This window comes from Daktulosphaira vitifoliae, unplaced genomic scaffold (genome assembly GCF_025091365.1).
Source record: "Daktulosphaira vitifoliae isolate Bord-2020 unplaced genomic scaffold, ASM2509136v1 Scaffold_2, whole genome shotgun sequence".
Taxonomy (NCBI): Eukaryota; Metazoa; Arthropoda; class Insecta; order Hemiptera; family Phylloxeridae; genus Daktulosphaira; species Daktulosphaira vitifoliae.
In genome coordinates this window covers 614,505-637,728 of record NW_026099573.1, presented here as the reverse complement: position 1 = coordinate 637,728, position 23,224 = coordinate 614,505, and the positions used below count along the sequence as shown (strand labels likewise).

Below are 23,224 nucleotides of genomic sequence, written 5' to 3'. Positions count from 1 at the left end.
TTATTCCCTTCTTATAAGAACGGCCTTTCGGCATCCACAAATAACTCGGAGTGTCAGCCGAGCACGGTAACTACTGTATGATTACATGCACGTGAATACCTAGTCAACAGACTCAACATCATCTTCGTACACACTCCACTACATTTTACTTTGTGTTTTGTGTTACGACAATACAAAATACCTTTTGTTATAAAAAGAAGTAAGACAGCGGACAGTGTAAGAACACATAAGACGTCAGAAACGAGAGAGAAGGTTCACCGCCGGCACTCGTTCCAGTAATTAGACTTTGCACCATAACTAGATAGCGGGGGTACTCTAAGCAGGCTGAGTTCGCTATATAATATATATTAGTTCGCTATAGACTTTTTTTTCGCTTTCCTTTGTTCCTAGCCTATGATACAACTCATCATACCTTTTAAACTTGAGCAAAAATATTAATAATAACAACACATTTTTGTGTTTGTAGCACTATTTTATCTTTAAAACTAGTTATTAAAAAAAATCAGTTAAAAATCATAAACATTTTTTAAAAAAATCCAGAAAATTATATTTATTGTCTTATAAATATAACATTTGATGTATATAGATATACGTTTTATTATGAAATATTGAATTTTGATAGACGAAAGTACTAACAACACATATTATATACCACATCATGCAATTTATAAAGAGAGTAGCCATACAACTAAACTACGAGTGGTATTTGACGCTTCTTGTAAAACCAACAACGGGGTAAGTCTTAATGACGTTTTATTTAAGGGTCCGTGTATACAAAAAGAACTAACCGAAATAATGATTAGATTTCGAACGCATAAATATGTTTTTTGTTCGGACATTGAAAAAATGTATAGGCAAATCTAGGCCTCTGAAAATCAAAGAGATTTCCAACGCATTTAATGGCGTGAAAATCCTGAACAACCTGTACAAGTATTTAGACTAAAAACAGTCACATACGGAGTTGTGACTTCCTCGTACTTAGCAACCGGGTGTCTAAGAAAACTAGCCGAAGAAAAAGCTGATCATTATCCGGAAGCTTATAGAGCGTTGCATGAAGATTTTTATATGGATAACCTCCTAAGTGGTTCAGATACTTTAGAAAAGGCGGTCAAGTTAAGAGATGATTTTATATCAATCATGGAGAGTGCTGGTTTCAAGCTGAGACAATGATGCAGCAATGAACCACTATTGTTAAGAGAATTACCTTTATATTTAAGGAAAGTTGATGACGATGTAAAAGAGCCTAATAAAAATATTACTAAAATCCTTGGATTATATTGGAATCACGAGAACGATTGCTATCAATACAATATAAAACCAATAAAAATATCTGGTCGATTCACAAAAAGACTAGTTCTATCCGAAATATCGTCGCTATTCGATCCACTTGGATTAATCGCTCCAGTAATAATTAGGTCAAGATGATTATGCAACAGTTATGGTTACAAAAAATGAACTGGGATGACGTTTTACCTATCCCATTACAAGAAGATTGGTCAAAAATGCGTGTGGAACTGGAGCAAATTAATAATATTAAAATCAATTGTCAAGTTCTCGGCATCGAAAAAATTTATTAACTTGAATGAGTTTTCTTATTTTATGTTATCATTTGTGGCTTCTATTTCATAAATCCCTCAATACAGGTATTTCTTGATATATTTAAAATTAGTTCTGTTACGCCGGCTTTTAGTCTAGTGACAGATCAAATATTTGTAACTACAGGCTTATTTCTATTTTATATCACATTTTAAACCTTTTTAAGTCGTTGGTTTTTAATTAAATTCTACATTTTATAAATACTGTGTTTGCCGAGGAGCAATTAAGTATGAATTCCGTCTTTAATTACTTGTAATATTTTTTTTCCTAACTATGTTTCAGATGCTTTTATCAGTAATAGCCTGATAGATTTTGTATTAATACTGTTTTTACTTAATTATCTGACGATTATAATCATGTACTAAACCACGTACTATATTGATTTGGTTTTAGTGAACCCTTATTATAATGGTTTTGTTCAATTTTAATTGATAGAAAACATGTATTAATATGTTATGTTCATTTCGATGATGTTCAACAAGGCGACTTGTCTCTTCTTTTATCCTTGATCATTAATAGTATAAAAAGTTATATAAAACCTAGCCATGTCCTTTGATTTATAATTATTTATAAAAGTCGACTCCCTAAATGGTTGTCGCTTCAAGAACTTAAAAAAGTTTATCACTTGAGCATCTAAATTTTACTCTACCTTACTTTATGAATAATACTCCACTGTTTTCGTTAAGTATTACAGAAAATAATTTAAATATAATTTTTGACAGTGATTTAAATTTTAATGATCACGTTGATGTAATGTTGTGCTGTAAAACTATTGGCTTTATAAAGTGTCTGAAAAACTATGTTTGTATTCCTTAACTAAAAAAGAAAAACTCAAGCGAGTTTCAGTTTTCTTCAAGAATAGTTATATGGATTACTTAACTCTCCTAATTTTTTATATTTAATAAATATAAAAGTTACGTCATTGTTTTACATTGTCTTTATTTTTTTCATGTTCCTTTACATTCTATCGACTTATTATAATTAACCAATTTTAAAAACTATGCATAATTCTATCGAGGATCCTTAATTTTATATTTAAAAGCTGGTATGAAAAATAAATGTATTTTTTGTATCATTTAATCTAAATTTTTTTTTATTACTATTATATCTATTCATGTATTCATGTATCTATTCATTATTATAAAATATTTATTATATTGAGCTAGTCCCGTTTTGTAAATAGATAGTGTTGTTAATCACTGTCAATTATAATATATACTAACATATTCTAGTCACCACTATGTAGGTCCTCACTGTACTTAATTCAAAAATTTAAGTATAAAAATAACTGTTATATATATATATATATACATATATAGAAGATGTTTGGCAAGATATCATTTATTTCAGATACATTAGATTGTATATCTAAATTATAACAACAATTTTATTTTATTTACATTTTAATAAAATAATATATACTAAATAAAGATTTTTTACAAATATATTTATAAATATGATTTTTTACAAAAGATAAATGTCTAATTAAAAGTTTTTTATAGAACTTTATATTTTCCTACAAAATCATTGATTCATTAATCATTCATAATGTTATATATTTGACTCACAAATATAAATTATACTGCTTCTTAAACATATTAGTAATATTCTATAAATTGTATATACTATGAAATATACATATATTCATAGCAATATTATAAATGTATATTTTTTAAATAGATGAACAAAACAAAACAAAATTGAAAAAATGGATAATTCAAAACATACTTGAACATGATTAGATTTTCCAGTAGTCAATAATGAGATGAATAATTTTTAATAAAATTACTTTATTTTAGATGGATAAATAAAACTAGTCATAGTAGATGGATACTTAAAATGATGATTTGAACCACCTATATTACTTCCATTTTTACTGGATAATCCTCCAATTTTACTAGATGCACTAGTTTTAGTTGAAACTACTATAGGAGTTATGTAAAACAAATAAACTCTCAAATGATCACATATTTCTTTGCAAACAAATATTGAATACAGTGATAGATCAACAATTGTCCACACCTGCCAACATAATATAAAAATTACTATTATTTATTACAGTGGAATTGTACACATAATTTAAGTAATTACCAAGCACATATAAAGAACATAGTACTCAGGAAGTACACAGTTAAAATATTGATTTAGAAATAGCATTGCTGGTCCAATAAGAGTGGAGTCAATATACTCAATAGGACTCTTAGTCATATGTGCTATCTGTAAAATATAGTTAATAAATATACTAATTTATTAGTCTAATGGTATAATTCATATTACGAACAGACTAAAAATGTATCACACAAAAAGACTATATTAAGTAATATAAATTTGATTGAATAGTGTATCGGTCAAGGGTTTATGGATAATAAATCAGAACAAATTCTTATGGATAATATATTATGAGAGATAAATAGTAAGAGATTATGATATTGTTGGTCTTAAATGAACAGTTAAGCTGACAAATAAGTTTTATTCAAAATTTTAATTCATCAGATAAAAAGTTATTTTGTCAGTTAAAAATTTATGTAAATTATTATTTAATTTATAAAAAATACACAGTTGGGTTAGATTCTTCTTTTATGAACATAAACACATAAATTTGTGTGAGGGGGTAAATTAATGGTCTTAAATCAAATTTTATCATTTTACAGAAGTCATTTAAAATATTTACACTTGTTAAAATTAATATAATTATAGATTTTAAAAATGCAACATTATCACTTCATAATATAATAGTATTAATTATATAGTATATATTACCAAAAAAAAAATTGTATTATATTGTTTTTCAAGAAGTTATGACAGTTTTAAGTAAATAAACATTAGCACATTGGAGTCATGGTACAATATGGACGCAGCATAGTTGGGCATTAATAGTATTAAAATCACTATCATAAGAAATGATTTGATGCAAATCTGTAGATAGTGTATAATTTTAAGAAATTGGTGGATTAAACCAAAAGCTAAATGAAATCCTATTTCCTTTATTATTCCTGATTAGTAGTTTTTTTAATTTGGAACTATAATATATGAATAGATATTTATTATAGCATTTAAATATAGCATAAGATTGATATTTAATAATTAAGTATTGTAATTTTTTCGGAGAATTTATAAAAAATTGTAGAGTATTTATTACTTTTATGGCAAACGTGTATAAAAATTGAAGGGCTTAACACAAAACTTTTTGGATAACAATTTATTATTCATTATGAATAAATGATCTGCAAGAATTTGACATCAGAGTCAAAAAGATACTTCTATTATTCCATCTTTCGTACTAATTTCAAATCAACAATTAGATTTTTTGTATCACCACTAATTTTCGACATTTTTACAATTCTTTTTACTTAAAACTGCCATATTTTTTTTAAAGATAACCAAATTAAAATAATTTTTTTTTATAGATCCATAATATCCTTACCTATCATTTGGTATATTTTTTTTATAAATTTAACCCTTTAACCTGCCCACAGGGAGGGATTTAAAATGAAAATTTTTTTACAAAAAATTAACTTTTTCAAATTAACTTTTGAAAGTGTTCTGGAAAGTCTGACACTTTTATATATATCTTTAATTAAAGCTAATGTAATGTACTTTATTATAGAAAAAAAATTTCGAACTTTATTTTGTGTGAAAATTCTCGATTTTGTATTTTACATTTTTAACTTTATTATGCTATAACTTTTTGAAAACTGTATGGATCAATACAATTCTTTCATGAGAATTAGTATTTATATCCCTCTTTCATTCGACATACTTTATCTTAATCAGGATATTAATAAAGAAATAGCAAATCATGTAGTCTTTGGAATAATCAACCAATTTTTTAAAATTAAATACTATCTAAAGATTTGCATCGAATCAAAATTTGCATTTTTTTTTATAGTGATTTTAATCACTGTCAGATATCATTATACTTGATCCAACTATGCCACGTCACCACTGTGCCGCGACCCATTTGTGCTGGGTTTTTTATATTATTATTAATAAGTTAAAATCTATTGGATATTTCAATAGCATCATCTACAGTAAATCCAGAATATTTTCAAAAATTAAGTTGAAAATGTACTAGTTTCTATATGTATGTTTAAAATTTTGTCACTCCTGAATAAAACGAAATTGTAAGATTTCAAAAAAAGATGTCAGATGAAAAGTGTGTATATATATTATTAAAAAAATATTGTATTGATCTATACATTTTTCTAAAAGTAATAGCATTATAAAGTTAAAAATATATTTTACAAAAATAGTATTTTTTTTTATTAACTTTGATATCCGTTTTCACTATGAAAACAAAATAAAGTTCGAAATTTTTTTTTCATATTTAAGTATAATACATAAGCTTTAATGTAAGAAATATATATAAGTGTCAGTATTTTCGGAACATTTTCAAAAATTAATTTGAAAAAGTTCTACTTTCTACATGCATTTTTAATTTTTAAACTCTCCTATATAAAAGGAAATGGTCAGATTTTAAAAAAAAGTATGTTGATTGAAAGAAAAATATAAATAGTATTTAACATAAAAAAAAATTGTATTAAACCATACATTTTTTTAAAAAGTTATAGCGTTTTATGTAAAAAAAAATTGAAAAAATTTCAAAAATAAATGATTTTTAGATATATATTTTTTTGGAGATTTCCTCTATTTACAGGGAACAAAGGAAATTTTTTCAATTTTTGAAGGTAAAGTCTTCGACTAGATACAATTTGTGTTCTTTTGATGTATTATTGAAAGAAATCAGTATGTGAGAGCTGAGAAAAAGTGGTAACAGACACAAAAAAAAAAATAATAAAAAAACATATCATAGTAAAATTAATGCCTTCTCAGCTTCTCATCAAAGCTAAAATATGATTTCGACACAGTTCAAAATTGCATACTTTATATTAAAGTATAATATACAACAAAATGTTAATTGTATCAAACATTATAGGAATAGTCAGTTCAATCTGTTCGACCTATATATAACTTGAATAATAAGTTCACTTATTAGATAATTATGATTTCTACAATTTGCCATACAAATAATACTTTTACAATAACTACCTATTACCTAAACTTCTGTTCATTATTAATAAGGCATACACATTTTTTTACACTTTAATTGATTATTATTGAGCTCTTTATGCTAAAAGTAATTATGTTTTTTAAGTTTATTTAATTTTATGTATTAAATATATTAATAAATGTATCATTTATTTCTAAAAAAACATAAAATAGTGTCAAATACTCATAAAACATAACTTATAATGAAAAAAAATTTTAAAAAATTTCTATTTTCATTATTAATTTAACTAGTTTTCAAAAAATTATACTACAAATCATGCAATAATGAACATTTAAGGTAAATATGTAACAATACTTATATAATTAAAAATATGAAAAAATAAATACCACAAGTTTATTAGTTATTTTAGCACAAACTAAACCAAATGACATTATGTATAGCACTGGATGATTTTCATAAATATTTTCAGTACTTTTGCAGCTAATAATGTAACCAGGTAGCATTACTAAAACTAGAGGAATAGCAGGTGATAATACACTTGTTCCCTGTAATAAAAACAAAAATTAATTTTAAAATATTTATAATTAGTTCAAAACTATATGATATAACTATAAGGAAAATAGTTCTGAATAACTCAATTATATCATCTATTTAAACACCAAGAATTACATAGAAATTATTAATATTTCATAAACATTATTAAATAGATATAAATGAAATTGTTAAGATTAATATACTGTCAGCAAATTTTGTAATTACTATTTACAGCATATTTTTTAGAAAAGTTAGATTTTTTTACATTTTTATCGTAATAGGTCACTTAAATAGAAATCATAGTAATCATTTCTGAGTAATTTTTGGCGATTAAAAATATTCTACAATTGAAATATTCAGAACATAATTAATTTTAATGATTTACTTTAACTAAAAAAACCAATCAAAATGTTGTTAAAAAAGTTTACTCAATTGAATATATTAGTTGTGAACATTTGATGCAGTCAAAAAAAGTTGGTTAAGTGAGAGTTGAGAAAATAAATGAGAGCCATAACAAAAAAATCACATAGTAAAAACTTTAATATGAATAAGAAATTTTTTCCATTGAGGGGGGACTACAGTGATGGAGTCCTTGATATTTATTATTAAAATTATTGAATTTAAACGAGATAAAAATCAAACGATTTAAAAATTTTTTCTATCTCAAAAACTTTTGTAAGCTATTTTAAAATAAAATAAAATACAAAATCGAAAATTTTAACACAAAAATAGCATACGGTAGACATTTTCACCATGAAGACAAAATAAAGTCCGAAATTTTTTTTTCCAAAATAAAGTATATTACATTAGCTTTAATTTAAGTTATATATAAAAGTGTCAGTATTTCCGGTTCACTTTCAAAAGTTAAGTTGAAAAAGTTAATTTTTTGTAAAAAAGTTGTCATTTTGAATCCCCTCTTGTGGGCAGGTAAAGGATCAGATTTAAAAAAGTATACAAAATGATAGGTAAATACCTCATAAATCTATAAATATAAATATATATATATATATATATAGCTTTATATATATATATAAAGCTAAAATGGTGTGATAGAGAAAAAACGAACTTCAGAATTGTATGCAGCATTAAAAAATACAAACAATTAAACCACTTAGCATCCAAAGATTAAATATGTATTGTAAAAATTATTAATACTATTTAAAATAAAAATGATCATTTTTTAGATTGATTGAATCCTGATAAGAAGCATTAGATAATATAAGAAAATGTTTAAATATTTTGTGTATTTTTAACTAAACTATCAACCTAATAGTCTATTCTGAAATGTTGAGCACTGTTCCTTAATGTTTCAATTGTTTGATTACGTGCATTTCCAACATTTTACATTTGGTTATACTAACAAAGTTATAGATTTAACAACAATCTAATTTATGGAGAATATTTCAAGAATGTAATGATTAAATTTAAATTTATTTAGCACTAATTTAACCAGTCTTAATAACTTATCTTTGATCTACATTTTTTAATTTCATCAAATCTATTTATACTATTGTTTCTTTTTGTAACACTTTTGCCTTATAAATATTATTATTAAATGAATAACAATTGTACTTGTTTAATCACATAATTGCATTTTAAAATACAAAATAAAAAGTAATGTAAACATAAAGTATGATTGATTGGTTTATCATAAACTAGTCAATTATTCATAATGCAGAAAAAAAAATGCTAGTGAAAGTTTTGTCAAATATATTATGATAGAATGTGAGCTAACAACATTAAAAAAACCTGAGTCTACATCAGTTAGACTCATGGCATTTAATCGAATCAACTTTAGTCATTTTTTTAACTTGCTTAGAGAAGTCAAATTAAAATACTCCTTCACAGCTGAACAAATCTACAATGTTGACGAGTTACAATTTTCCATGGTAGTAATAAAAACTCCTAGTCATTAACCCCATTGGTCCTCTCCAAATGATAAATATTTCGTCAATCAAACGTTAAGTCACAGTGACGTATATGTATGCCATGAGCGTTGCTGGAAATTTCATGCCTCTATTTTTTTATCTATCCCAGGGTGAGAATAAATCCAATATTTCTAGAAGATACCCTTTCGAATACAGTAGCAGTACCACATATTTCAGGATGGATAACAGCTGCCAATTTTGTTAACTATTTAAAAGAAGCGCTTGAACAAAAAAAAAAAAGGAGCAAAAAGAGAAAGAGTCAGAAAAGATTGATCGAAAAGGACAACAAAAAACAAAAGTCACAGAATAAGAAATTAAAACATAAATTGGTCTTTCACAATCAATAATCACACTGACCAAATAACTATGTGATTACTGCATTTAAAGTTCCTATCAATATTATTTTTCAAGTTTAAAATACTTTTTTGTTAACATGGTCAAAAAATGTTAAAATTTTGTATTTTTATGATTACTTAAATGTTATGATGTTATGATACTTAATGTGTTTAACAAAAAATGCTTTATGTTAATAAAAAGTTATTAAAGTTATTTTTATAAATTTTATTTCTTATATTATATTTATAATTTTATTTAATCTTAAGTATTGTTCATCATCTTACCCCAATCCATTCGTCATCTAACCCCATAGGTGGAAAATGATGACAAAAATGACAAATTTTACTCATAAGAAGATTAGAGGGGAAATTGAAAAATTGTCGTGATAGGCTACATATAGATGTATTTCTCATGCAAAATTCAGACCTTAAATCCGTTCACAGAAGTAAAGTAAAATCATAGAAGCTTAACCTCACCATCTTACTCTGCATTACCTTACAATATTAAAAAAAAGTGTTTGATTTCATATATTTATCATCTAATAATTACTTTATAGAATCATCCTTTACACTTATGGGAATAGCAATTTTATTTTTTCAAATGGTAAAATACATATTGAACTAGTTTATAAAATAGACAATTATGAAATAGAAAAATAGAAAATGATCTAATTAAGAAAATGAATGGTTAATAATAACTTTTGAACCAGTATTACAGAAGTTATTAAAATTGTATAGTATTAACTGGAAGTGAGACACAGGTACTACTACTTTTATGAAAAGATATTCCTCGAGCTCAGTTCTCCTGTCTAGGTATCAAAATGCTAATAACCTTCAAAGTAGTGATCCTAAAATTTTTATTAATCAATCAATCATTCTATTGATTATATCATTTTATATTTTATTTACTAGTTGAATATGTATGTTTCTACTTGAAAAAATATATTTGACACCCAGATAAGTCATAAGGGATTATTTTATAAAGTAATTAATAAATAATAAATGGATAAATATATGTAAATAAAAAAAAAAATTGTTATTTAATATTGTAATTATTTTAAGAGTAATCGTGTGATTTATGATAAAACGGTCATTCTATATATAACTATATTTTTAGTATGAGTTAATAAAAGTACTTCAGTTATAATAAAAATAATATATACTCACTGCAACTGAAGATCCATTTTTACCAATACCACCAGTAAGTATTACATTGAGATTCGACTTAGCTAAAATTATGGATATGACCATAGTTGTTAATAATAACATAAATTTTAGTTTCATTTGAAAAAATGGAATCTAAAAAAATACAATTCCAAATTATCTGAATGTTAGACATATAAAATAATTAGCATAGCATACTTCATAATCCCAAACACCGGTTCCAAAAATAGCTGACATTAAATGCAAGGTTATGATAACTAATTGAGATTCAGTAACATCAAATTTTCCAAATCGCAAAGTACCTAATAATATATCTGATAATTAAATACTTTAAATCAAAAACATACATTTTTTATACACTTACCAGAAACATAGGTTTGCCAGTGAGCAAAATAAAATAAGCCAATAGCAAACAAACTTTGAAAAAACATCCAAGAAGGGTATTCACCCAATTTTACAGAAATACAAGTTGATAATGTAATAAAAACTAAAAATAAATAAATAGATAAATGGAATAATAAAGACGGTATATCCAATCATAATGTTGATCTAGAAAACACTTAAATAGAACTCCAAGAAAATTTTTGAAAAAGACATAATAAAGGTTTGTTAAAGATGACTATAAATATAAATAAATAAAATTATAAAAAAGTTAATATCATAAAAGGAAAAATAAGAAAAATTTTTTTGGTAATTTTTCAAAAAGTTATGGTAGTTATAAGTGAAAAAAATGTCAAAATTTACCAATTTTAAAAATTGTATTTTTTTTGGAAATTTCCTTCATTTTTAAATGTGGAAATTTTTTTTAATTTTGAAGGACAATGTCTTTGACTAGATACAATTTGTGATCTTTTGACATATTGTTAAAAGAAAATGATCTGGTCAGAGCTGAGAAAAAGTGATGACAGACATAAAAATTAATACTTTCTCAGCTTCACATCAAAGCTAAAAATTATTATATTTGATTTTTAATTTTTGTAAAGAATACTATTAAACATCCAATTAGATTATAATATTTCATTTTGGAAAATTTTTAAAATTTAAGTTATAAGGTTACATATCTTTTCATCTAACCAATTTAACACCTATCCTATACTATCTACACTATCCTATGTCTTAAAACAATACTACATATCCATGTAAATAAAAATGTTAATTTCATATATTTTTAGTATTTCTTTAATTTTTTAGTTTGAATAGTATAAAAAAATTAGATTTAATTATTGAAAATAAGATTAAAATTTATAGAAAAATAATTATTATTTTTCTTAAATAAATAAAATAAGAGAAACATATAATTCATTTACTAGTAGAAATGGAGTCACAACCATGATCAAAGAGTTCACCTAATGGAGTAGATGAACCAGTTCTCCGAGCTTGTTTTCCATCTATAGCATCAAGACTTTGATATACAAATAACCCTAATCCACATAAAAAACTTGCCCATCTAGGAACCTGAAATATTGTGTAGATATTAGTATTTTTCAAAACTAATTAAAATTCATATATCATTGAAAAAGTCACATAAATGGTAATATAAAATCATTAACAACAAAGTAGTTAAACTTTTAAGAATTTCTAGCTTATAATATATTTAAATATCTGATATCATCTAGATATCCTGGATATACTAAAAGTAACCAACCAAGGAATGGTTAACAATAAGTCTTGTAATCCATGTCTCCACTACCAGTCTTTTAAAATTGTAATAGCTTCTTAAATAATGGGTCAAAAATTATTATCAATAAGTAATTTTTTTAATTAGATTATTTTTTATTTTTTAAGCTATTTAAATATTTATGTTATCATTTCAAACAATTAAGTTGACACTCTTATAAGGTAGAGATTGAATTAAAAATTGGTAAATAAAGAAGTATATGTAACTAAAAAATACAAAAAAATAATTTTCTTAACATAATTATTATTTTAAATGAAATTAAGTGGCTAACATTAAAAATATGACCCTATATGTTATATACTAAATATAATTTTTTTCTAGAGAATTAAAATATTTATTTTTTATTAGTGGAACTACAGCCTGGGCCATAGTTTGACCTAATACTTTGAACCTTTTCCATAAAAATATATTACAAAATGATTAAATTTTTACATTTTCATAATACAGTGGTCCATTATGTTTTAAAAAATTTAATAACTTTTCATTTACTAAATATTTTTGGTTACTTTTTTTTTATTTTAATAATTTATTCATTCTTAGACTACACTAAAATCATATTTTAGCTTCGATGCGAAGCAGAGAAGGTATTAATTTTACTATGATGTGTTTTTTTTTTTTTTTTTTTGTCTGTTGCCACTTTTTCTCAGCTCTCACTGGACCGATTTCTTTCAATAATACGTCAAAAGATCACAAATCGTATCTAGTTGAAGACATTACCCTTAAAAATTGAAAAAAATTCCCTCGTTCCCCGCAAATGGGGGAAATATCCAAAAAAATTACAAATTTAAAAATCGCTAATTTTCGAAATTTTTTCACTTTTTTTTCTTAAAACTTCCATAACTTTTTGAAAAATCAACAAATCTGCATACATTTTTTTTATACTAAATCCTTAGATAAACCCTTTCATTTGATATCATTTTTTTGAAAATCTATCACTTAATCTGCTCATTGGGGGGGATTTAAAATAGCAACTTTTTTACAAAAATTAATTTTTTCAACTTAATTTTTGAAAATGTTCCGGAAATACTGCGTCCTTCAAACATATATCAAATTAAAGCTTATTTTATGTATTATAAAATGAAAAAAAAAAAATTTGTCCCGACGACCTATCTTCTATGCGCAAATGGCTACCATATGCAAAAATATGCTATTATAACAAATTTTTTAATTAAACACTATCTAGAGATTTGCATCGAAGCGTTTTTTATGATAGTGATTTTAATCACTGTCAGATATCATCTATACTGGACCCAAATATGCCATGACCCCACTATGCTGCCACCCCACTGTGCTACCGTTTTTTATTATTTGTTTTTAATAGTAAAAAATTTTTTATATTTTTTCAATATAGCAGTTTTTAGATTTTCTTTTGGTAAATTTGAATGGTTAATGAACAATTTTAGGACAAGTATTTATTGAGTTACAAGCATTTTAAATATATTTAGTAGGTATGTAATGCGGGTGGAGCATGCATTATTTAAATTTACACTAGAACAAGCTATAACCCCCAAAAAATTTTTTTTTTGAGTAATTCAAAACATTTAATAGATCTAAAATTATTAAATTTGTCATAATATAGTAAACCACCTGTATAAAAATATTCTATGAATTAAATAATAATAAGAATAAAATTCCAAACAAAGAGATAGCTTGTAAAATTTGATCACTTTTTACTTAACAATTTACATAGTTATTACATCCTCCTTTAATATTTTGTAGAAATATTATCAATTAAGAGGTATTCAAAAAAAATTTTAAGAGCTATGACTACCATTTAATTATTTATAATAACAGATTGTGGTACGACCAAATGGTTTTATCACAATATAAGAGAACCTTTAGAATTTTCAAATAGTAAGATAACTAGATAGAATTTTTTTAAAAAAAAAAACCTTTAAAATGACTATGACATGTCAAGCATAACAATTGTTTGTAAAAAAAACTTGTGTCATTGCTCTAGCTGCAGATATAAAATTACATTAAAAAATTTAAATTTTAGTAACTCACCTCAGACTTTGAGTCAGGACTATAGTTTATGATTATTAATGTAGTAGCAACATTAACAATTAGTCCAATGAGTGTAATTAAATTAGGTGCTAACCAAATAGGTGTTTGTAACACAAGCCAATTCCAAAATGGTTGAATGTAAGAGTCTGTTAAGCTGCGACTTTCACATTTATATGTATGCTCGCTTAATTTTTTCAATTGGGCCGATGAAAGTATTTTTTCTTTAGTGAAATAAAACATAGTTGTGGACTATAGTAATAGAAAATTATACGTGGATTGAATTTAATTCGACTGCTATCCAAAAATCATTATACTTTAAAACCGTTAATTAAAAAAATATAAACGAACTTTTTTTCTACAAAAACTATTAAACGGAAGTAAAATTCTACAATTAAAGCATCATAGTAGATAATTGTCTGAAAAATAAATTTAAAGTAATTACTTAAATTTATAGGTTCAAAAATTTAACCTTTAACTATAGTTAAAACGACCTGCAAAGTATAATATTTCAGTTTATAACACTTACCTATAATAGTATAGTTACAAAAAAACATGATTAAGCGAAGTGTTATCGATAATGCCGCCGGATAACAATTATCACAAATCGCCACCGAATAAATTTGATAACAGCAGTATAAAGAGTAATTGGACTTTGGGTGTTATTTTGACATATTCGGTCAAAAAAAAACTTATAATATTATTACAAATATTATTACAATAATATCTATGATATATAATATAAGTTAATTGATTAACTATGACTAAGATTATAGATAGAATGTTTCAGTGGCATAACCATAAAATAATTTTATAAGGAAGGGAAGGGTTATTACTTTTTTTTGGTCTCCAGATAATTTTCTACTTAACATCGCTATTTAGGAAAAATTTGAATAAACAAAAAGAAAGGTTATCATGACTAAAAATTCAAACATCGCTAACTATTTAAGAGAATTATTACCCTACTAGAATGGTTAAACAAGGTTTGATTATCCGATGGCAGGATTTCTTAACAGAATAACATTAAAAACTTACACTAAAGTGCAAACTAGTTCATAATACGATTTTACATAATTCATCACAAAGACATATATATTTAAATATATGGACTTTTAGCTTTATCAGTAGTGTCATCTTTTCGATCATTGACCCCTGATCTGTGGAAGTAAATTAAATGGAATAATAGATTCTCGGTGTTCGTTATTTCCATATAATATAAAAATATTATCACTTAAATAATTGTTAAAATTATTTTAACATTAATTTAGATACATCGAAGATAATTATAACAAATGTTTATGAAGAACCTGTTATTTTGTCAATTTTCATGGATGAATATTGAAAATATAATTTCTCTTCCACTTAGCTTGCCACTAATAGCCGGGTTCAATGATCGGAGTGGTGACACGTTTGCTAACACAGACCAAAATAGACAACTCACAGAGTTTTCGGTTTATCATAAAGCACTCGATTACTCGCAAAAAAAATATAATATAAAAAAAAATTTTTTTATTTATTTTAGTTAAATATATTTTTTTATTTATCAGCTAATAATTACTTTTTATAATAATTTCTTATAACTTACAGGGATTACAACTTTATTTTTTCAAATAGCAACATATATTATTATTTAACTTATAAAATCGAAAATAATGTAAATAAGAAAATGTCTGGTCGATAACAACTTTTGTATCAGTTTATAAGAAATTATTAACAATTTAAAGTTATGACTGATGGTGAGGAGTGGGTATTGCTATTTTTATCACCAATGATTTCCCGACCGTACTCTTCGCCCCGCGTAGGTATAAAAATGAGAATAATTTCCAAAGTTAAAATGACAACATGATTACTTGTTTGGTTGAGTTAATAATTTGTCTTATCTCCGTCAGATAGGTTGTCTCATGATATCTATCTTTATGAAGTTAGGTGTATCCGTTTTTGCCGCTTAAAGAATACCTTTAGTATATGTATTCCTGTTTCTATGTCAGTTGCAATTTTCATTTGCACAGAAAATGTATTTTAACTTCGATGCGAAGCTAAGAATTTTACTATGATGTGTTTTTTTTAGCTTCAATGTTAAGATATTAATTTTACTATGTGGTTTTTTTGATTAATTTACTTTTTTTTGTATTAAATTGTATTTAATTTCAAATCAACAATTAGATTTTTTATATCACCACTAATTTTAGCTTCGATGCGAAGCTGAGAAGATATTGGTTTTACTATGATGTTTTATTATAATTGTGTCTGTTACCACTTTTTTTCAGTTCTCACCGAACGATTTCTTTCTGAAAAGATCACAAATCGTATCTAGTCGAAGACATTACCCTCAAAAATTGAAAAAATTTCCCTCGTTCCCCGTAAATGGGGGAAACCTCCAAAAAAATTACAAATTTAAAAATCGCTAATTTTCGAAATTTTTTAATTTTTTTTAAAGATAAACAAATCAATAAAAAATTTTTTTATAGATGCTTGATGTCTTTACCTATCATTTTGTATACTTTTTTAAATCTGATCCTTTACCTGCCCACAAAAGGGGATTCAAAATGACAACTTTTTCACAAAAAATTAACTTTTTCAACTTAACTTTTGTAAGTGAACCGGAAATACTGACACTTTTATATATAACTTAAATTAAAGCTAATGTAATATACTTTATTTTGGAAAAAAAAATTTCGGACTTTATTTAGTCTTCATGGTGAAAATAGCTACCGTAATCAAAAATATGCTATTTTTGTGTTAAAACTCTTGGTTTTGTATTTTATTTTATTTTATTTTAAGGGGTTTACACTGATTTTCATAAATATTATATCAATCTAATTGACATAGTATAAAAAGTTATTTTTAAGTTATTAACATATTTAAATTTTTTTGTTTCTTTGAAGTCGAGAAAATTAACTTTAAAATTTGAACTAGCTAAATTTCCATTTTTATTAAGTGACAAATGCGACGTACGGTTTCTGAGGCCGTAACACTTGGTCTTTCACGTCTGTAGCACTGAATTTTTTCTTAATTCTTTTTGAGTTAGAAAAAAATGTTTAACTCATTTGATTTTTATCTCATTTAGATTCAATAAATATCAAGGATCCCATTACTGTAGTCTCCTCTCGTGAGAAGAAATTCATATTCATGTTAATATTATTTTACTATGTGGTTCTTTTTGTGGTTACGATTTATTTTGCCAACCCTCACTGGATCTACTATTTCAACGATACGTCAAATGATTACAATTCGTATTTAGTTTAAGTTATTACTCTTAAAAATCGAAAAAATATTCCTTATTCTAATAAAAAGTAGCTTAGCCAGCTTTTTCCATACAAACAATTAAAATCATTAATTTCTAATATTCTTAAAGTATTTAATGTCGAATTAGATTTGATATGATAAAAGTATTCAACTACAAAAGTAAATAATTTTACTTTGTATTTTATTAATTTTTTAGCTCTATTTTTGTGTGCTACTACTAGACTATAATATTCCAAATTTGTTGGTAACATGTTGCTATATAAATCATTTCTAAAAAAAATTATTTTTAGTGTCACCTGAATTTAACGATGGATTTTTACAATTTTATAATACGCTCAATTGAGTAAATATTTTTAACAACTTTTTTTTTATTGGTTTTTTAGATATATAATCATTAAAATTAATTAAATTCTGGATATTACAATTGTAGAATCTTTTTAAACACCAAAAGTTAATTAGAAATGATTACTATGATTTTTATTTAAGTGATCTATTACGATAAAAATGTAAAAAAATCTAACTTTTCTAAAAAATATGCTATAAATAGTAATTATAAAATTTGCTGACAGCATATTAACCTTAACAATTTCATTTTTATCTATTTAATAATGTCAATTTCAAACTTGCAAATTGAGCTACTTGTTATGGTAATAAATTCATTTTTTTTTTTTAATAAAACTTTCACTTTAAAGGACAATAAAAAGTAGGTTCAAAATTATTACTTTTAACATATTAAAAATCAAAATCAATAATAATTTGAAAAATTATATAGTATATAACAGTGTTGAGAAGGAACTAGTTCCAAAAGGAACGGATTCCTGGAACGAGTTCTTTTTGAAGGAACGATGCTAGGAACTGCTTCCTTTTAAAATAAAGGAACGAGGAAAATGAACAAATTCCATTTTTTAAGGAACGTGAACGGAAATTACAGTTCCTAAAAATTTTTATAAACATGTTTTAGTGTAGTTTTCTTCGTATCTAGACATTAAAATATTATGGTATTTTTAGTTGACTTTTGACAATGGAAGTCCCCTATATACCCAGCCGAGATCGTAGGCTGTTTAAATGAATCAATTGACTATAGATAGAGTTATTATCACATGTAGGTATACAGTAAATATTTAATATACAGGGTGTTCAGTAAGTCAGGAAACGGTTTTCAATTGTTCTCATTGTTTGTAACAATGAGAACAATAGATACCCGTTTCCTGACTTACTGAACACCCTGTATATTAAATAATGCACCAAATATTATCGTCGTTTCTTGTTAACTAATTTATGTTAAAGGTTTTGGGTTTTCTGATTTATTATTTCTAACTTATATGTAGACAATAGACATTGGTCGCGTTGACACAAGTCGTTAGCATTTACTACCTGCTTATAAATATAATTTTCGAATACTTTTAGATAAGGAATACTACAAATTTGTTTTGTATTCGACTGCTGATGAAAATCATTGATGACCGTTATCATGATCTCATTGCCACAATTTTTTAAATAACTTATAAAAGGAACGAAGAGTGGAACGAGTTCTTATTTTGGAGGAACTGGATCTGGAACAAGTTCCTTCTTAATATAAAGAACTAGGATCTGGAACGAGTTCATATTTTAGAAAATGAACGGGGAACGGAACGAATTCCATTTAAAAAGGAACTTTNAGAACGAGTTCCATTTAAAAAGGAACTTTCCCAACACTGGTATATAATTAAAAGAATTACTAATCTGGGTATAATTAAGGAAATAGAAGTTGATGTTGCTTTTGTAATTATCCGTCAAATTTTTAAAATTAAACACTATCTACAGATTTGCATTGAAGCGTTTCTTATGATAGTGATTTTAATCACTGTCAGATTAAATCTATACTGGACCCAACTATGCAACGTTTCCACTATGCTGCGACCCCACTGTGCTGGGTTTTTTTTAATTGAATTAATTAGAAAAAATGTTTCCATGGAAAAAATATAAAATATATATATAGAATGAAACTATAAATATTTATTTAAAAAAAACAAAGACATTATTTTCAATCTTAATATATAAATGTAATTCATATATTATTCATCATCAGAAATACCAAATTGACGATGAATATGAGCAATAGTTGTACCTTCTAAGCATGCTAATCTGCCTAATACTATCTGAGCAGCATCTTTCAAATCATTGTAATAATGAAGTGCATTCATTATTTGTATTCGTTCCTTATTCTTTTTTTGTAAATCTTCTATTTTACTATCCAAATCTTTTTCTAGCTGAGATAAAGAATCAACATTTTCTATTGTTTCTTTACAAGACTTACTAATGTTTAAATTGACATTTATACTTTCATTTTCATTAATTTTAGTTAAGTTGCTAATATTAACATTATTATTATTATTCATTATTTAACAAAATGTATTTTAATTTTTTTTAGGTTTTGATTTTTCCTTTTCTGTCTCCAAGTTGAAAATTGCTATTTCTTCATAATGTAACCCATACTCTTTCATTCCTTTCTAAAATAATATTATATAAATAATAATACATTAGTATAATATCAATATAATATTTCTTGTTCATTATAAGAAAATAAAAATTTCTAAGTTTGAATTTTGAATTATGTACAGAGAGATCTGTTTATTATACCTTACTTTATTGAATGTAATAGAGTCGAACATGTATGTCACCATTAAAAAAATTAAGTTGACATCCTTATAAGGTATAAGGAATGATCCAAAAAAGTACTTAACAACTAATGAATCAAGAAATATATGTAGCTAAAAAAAACTTTTATTTTGTAAGTAGTTGAGTGGGCTAAGACAAACGAATTACTCTGTATATTATTTCACATTTTAGATGTTTTGCAGCAGAGTCAGAAATTTTCTTTTTTTTATATTTTATAACTTTAAAACACAATAACAATGTATAAATTGCTATTTGGGTGGATACAAGTCCCAAATGCTCATCAATAGTAACCAAACAAAATAGCTGGCTATCAATATGAGACTAATCAATATACGACACTGTCTGGTGCTTCCACTAATTGATACAATGCTATTTGGTATGAGTCCCAAACACCTGTCAACAGTAACCAAATGGACTCACTTACAATAAGATAGCTGACTAAACTATAACTACCTTGAGTACCAGTTCTAATTACTTTATAACCTCTTAGAGAAACAACCAGGGATCATACTAATTAAAGTGTAAAACAATTGTATAACAATAAATGACAATCTTTATTAATAACTGAAAAAAGCAAAAAAATGTATTCACCTCAATTAAAATTTTTATCAAATTTGTTTACCAACTTTTCATTAATACTTTAAAAATACACATGTTTTAAGGAATCAAAAATTGTATAGCATTAAATTTTTAATCAAGGTATAAAAAAATTAGAGCTAATTTAACAAATTAAATTAATCATAAAATAATTTTAAAAGTCGGCTGATTTTCATGATTTTTTCAAGAGTTGTTTTTAATACTCCTAATTTTTTATTAACTAATAATCTCAAAGAGATATAAGATTTTAAGAAAGACAGATACAAAGTAAGAGTAGGTACTTGAAATATTGGAACATTAAATGATAAAAGTAGAGAATAAGTAGAAGTATTGAAGAGGAGAAAAGTTAACATTTGTTATGTGCAGGAAACTAAGTGGAAAGGAGATAAATTGAGGGAAATAGGTGAGGGTTATATTATATATCTGTGGTTCTTATTGAAAAGCTGATATCACACTTTCAAAATAATTAGGCCACAAATAGAAAAAAAGCAAATATTTAGGAAGTTTATATTAAAATTTAGAATAAAATTATAAATAATTTAACTAACCAAATTTAATATTTCATTTAAAGGCTTTATTGTTCAGACTCTAAAAACTTGTTATAGAAAATGAGCAATATTTTATTTTGTAAACAAACCGTATTAAAAAATTAAACATACATTCAGTATACTAAACATTATTACAAAAAATATTTTTATAAATATAATTATAGTTAATGTGTACTTTTTCGTATTATGGTTGATATTATTCACTCTGAATATGACACTAATAGTAACTGCTAACAAATGATAGATTATAAATAGCTTTTACAATGTTGATTATTTGTTAAAAGTTAACAAACAGATATGTGATCACATGAACTTGGCTATGATTTCCCGAGTTGAGGCAAAAACTTGATAATAACTGATGATTCAACTTTAAAAGATTCTATTTACTCATTATTTGCTCAACTGTACGAAAAAAACTATTTATTGTACATGATATGAGACCAAAAAGTCAAAAAATTGATCTTTCATTATCAGTTAATTTTTTTTGGCCAGCAGAGCAACTCAAATGTTTTTAAAAATGTCATTTATATTCCTTGATTTATTAGATTTTTATTTAACATATAAAATGATTGTAATATTTCTTTACAGCATAAAAAAGGCATTTTATATTAAGCCAATCTAATTTTTAGTTAAAATAAAAATTAATTGATATTAAATAAACATTACAATACTTAACTAATATCTAATCTATATAAATGTATACCTTTACGCAATCTGTATACTCATCAAATAATTTTTGACAAGCATCATGTTCTCCATTAAAGGTGTTATTATGTTGTCCAGTCATATACTGTTCAGCAAACCATTTTCGAAAACATTGATCATAAAGCTGTTTAGATTGATTACAGTCTGGATGAAAACTATCCAAATGTCTTCTTAAACATAAATTACTTGAAGTATCTTCTTTGTTTTTTGTTGAATTTTTATTTACATCCATCAGCTACAATTACTACACTTTCAAAAAAATTAATTTAAAATACAATAGTAGGTTTAAAATTTTGTAACAAAATTCATAGTTAATTGGTTCAATCAATTTATAATAAAAAAATAATTTACCAAAAATGTAATTGCATTTATTGAAATCAAAGCGAAAATTAATTCAAATACCAAAATAAAATGTATAAAAAAATATCATATTCTACAATAAATCGACTCCTTATAAATTTAAGGCATGATTCCAAACAATTATCTTGTAAATTGATAAGAAATAGTATTATCAATTATTATATTAAGGAATTCTCTGGCAAAGTGGATTGGGGTTATAGAGATTGCCACGAATTGATAATGTTCCGACATTTTAAAAAATTACTGCGAATACTTGATTACAAAAATTTGGATTTTACTTCAACGACAATTGCTCCGAATAAAATTAATTAATAAACTTATCATATTTCGAAGTAGATGAATATCGTAGAAATAAAAAATTAGCATAAAATAGTGTTATCATTGTTTACTGTCTAGTAAAAAATCATTATTAAAATAAAGGCCCTCCAAAAGTATCCAAATTTAGAAACAGTGGGCATTTTAGGGTAAGAAAAAGCTTTAAACTTAAAAAAACCCAGTTATATAATTTTTGTGAGGCCTTAAAAAGTATTTTTTTTTTTTTGAGGAAGAAAAGCGATTGCTATTATCAGTCTTTCAGTCTTTTTTGCCTCTAATTATGAGTACCTATTATATTACCTCTAACATTTAATTAGTTGTCGTGTTCTCATGTATTAATTGGTTAAAAAAATATAGGGGGTATGTGTCTTTAATGATAGGATTCGACATTAAACAGTTTTTTTTGTATAAAATCAAACAAAAATATATGACTTAGTATCATTTCATTGTGTAAGATGGACAAGTCAACGAAATAAATTAAATCCAGTCTGAATTCGACCTTATGATTAGTCGCAAACCGGAGAGATTTGAGAGGTTTTAATCTA

At 25.0% G+C, this 23,224-nt stretch overlaps 2 protein-coding genes across 2 annotated transcripts; both read right to left on the bottom strand.

The window, feature by feature from the left end:
• Positions 1 to 3,152: 3,152 nt before the first annotated feature.
• LOC126897341 (cholinephosphotransferase 1) lies at positions 3,153 to 14,756 on the bottom strand. The gene is made up of 8 exons (XM_050670874.1): positions 14,254 to 14,756; positions 11,876 to 12,023; positions 10,933 to 11,055; positions 10,767 to 10,870; positions 10,572 to 10,703; positions 6,994 to 7,152; positions 3,688 to 3,813; positions 3,153 to 3,618 (listed from the first exon to the last, which is right to left on the bottom strand). The coding sequence occupies exons 1-8, from the start codon at positions 14,491 to 14,493 to the stop codon at positions 3,382 to 3,384; spliced, it is 1,269 nt and encodes a 422-aa protein (XP_050526831.1). The 5' UTR covers positions 14,494 to 14,756; the 3' UTR covers positions 3,153 to 3,381.
• Positions 14,757 to 19,656: 4,900 nt separating this feature from the next.
• LOC126897349 (TP53-regulated inhibitor of apoptosis 1-like) lies at positions 19,657 to 22,494 on the bottom strand. The gene is made up of 3 exons (XM_050670883.1): positions 22,356 to 22,494; positions 22,003 to 22,248; positions 19,657 to 19,985 (listed from the first exon to the last, which is right to left on the bottom strand). The coding sequence occupies exons 2-3, from the start codon at positions 22,234 to 22,236 to the stop codon at positions 19,893 to 19,895; spliced, it is 327 nt and encodes a 108-aa protein (XP_050526840.1). The 5' UTR covers positions 22,237 to 22,248; positions 22,356 to 22,494; the 3' UTR covers positions 19,657 to 19,892.
• Between the last annotated feature and the right edge of the window lie 730 nt (positions 22,495 to 23,224).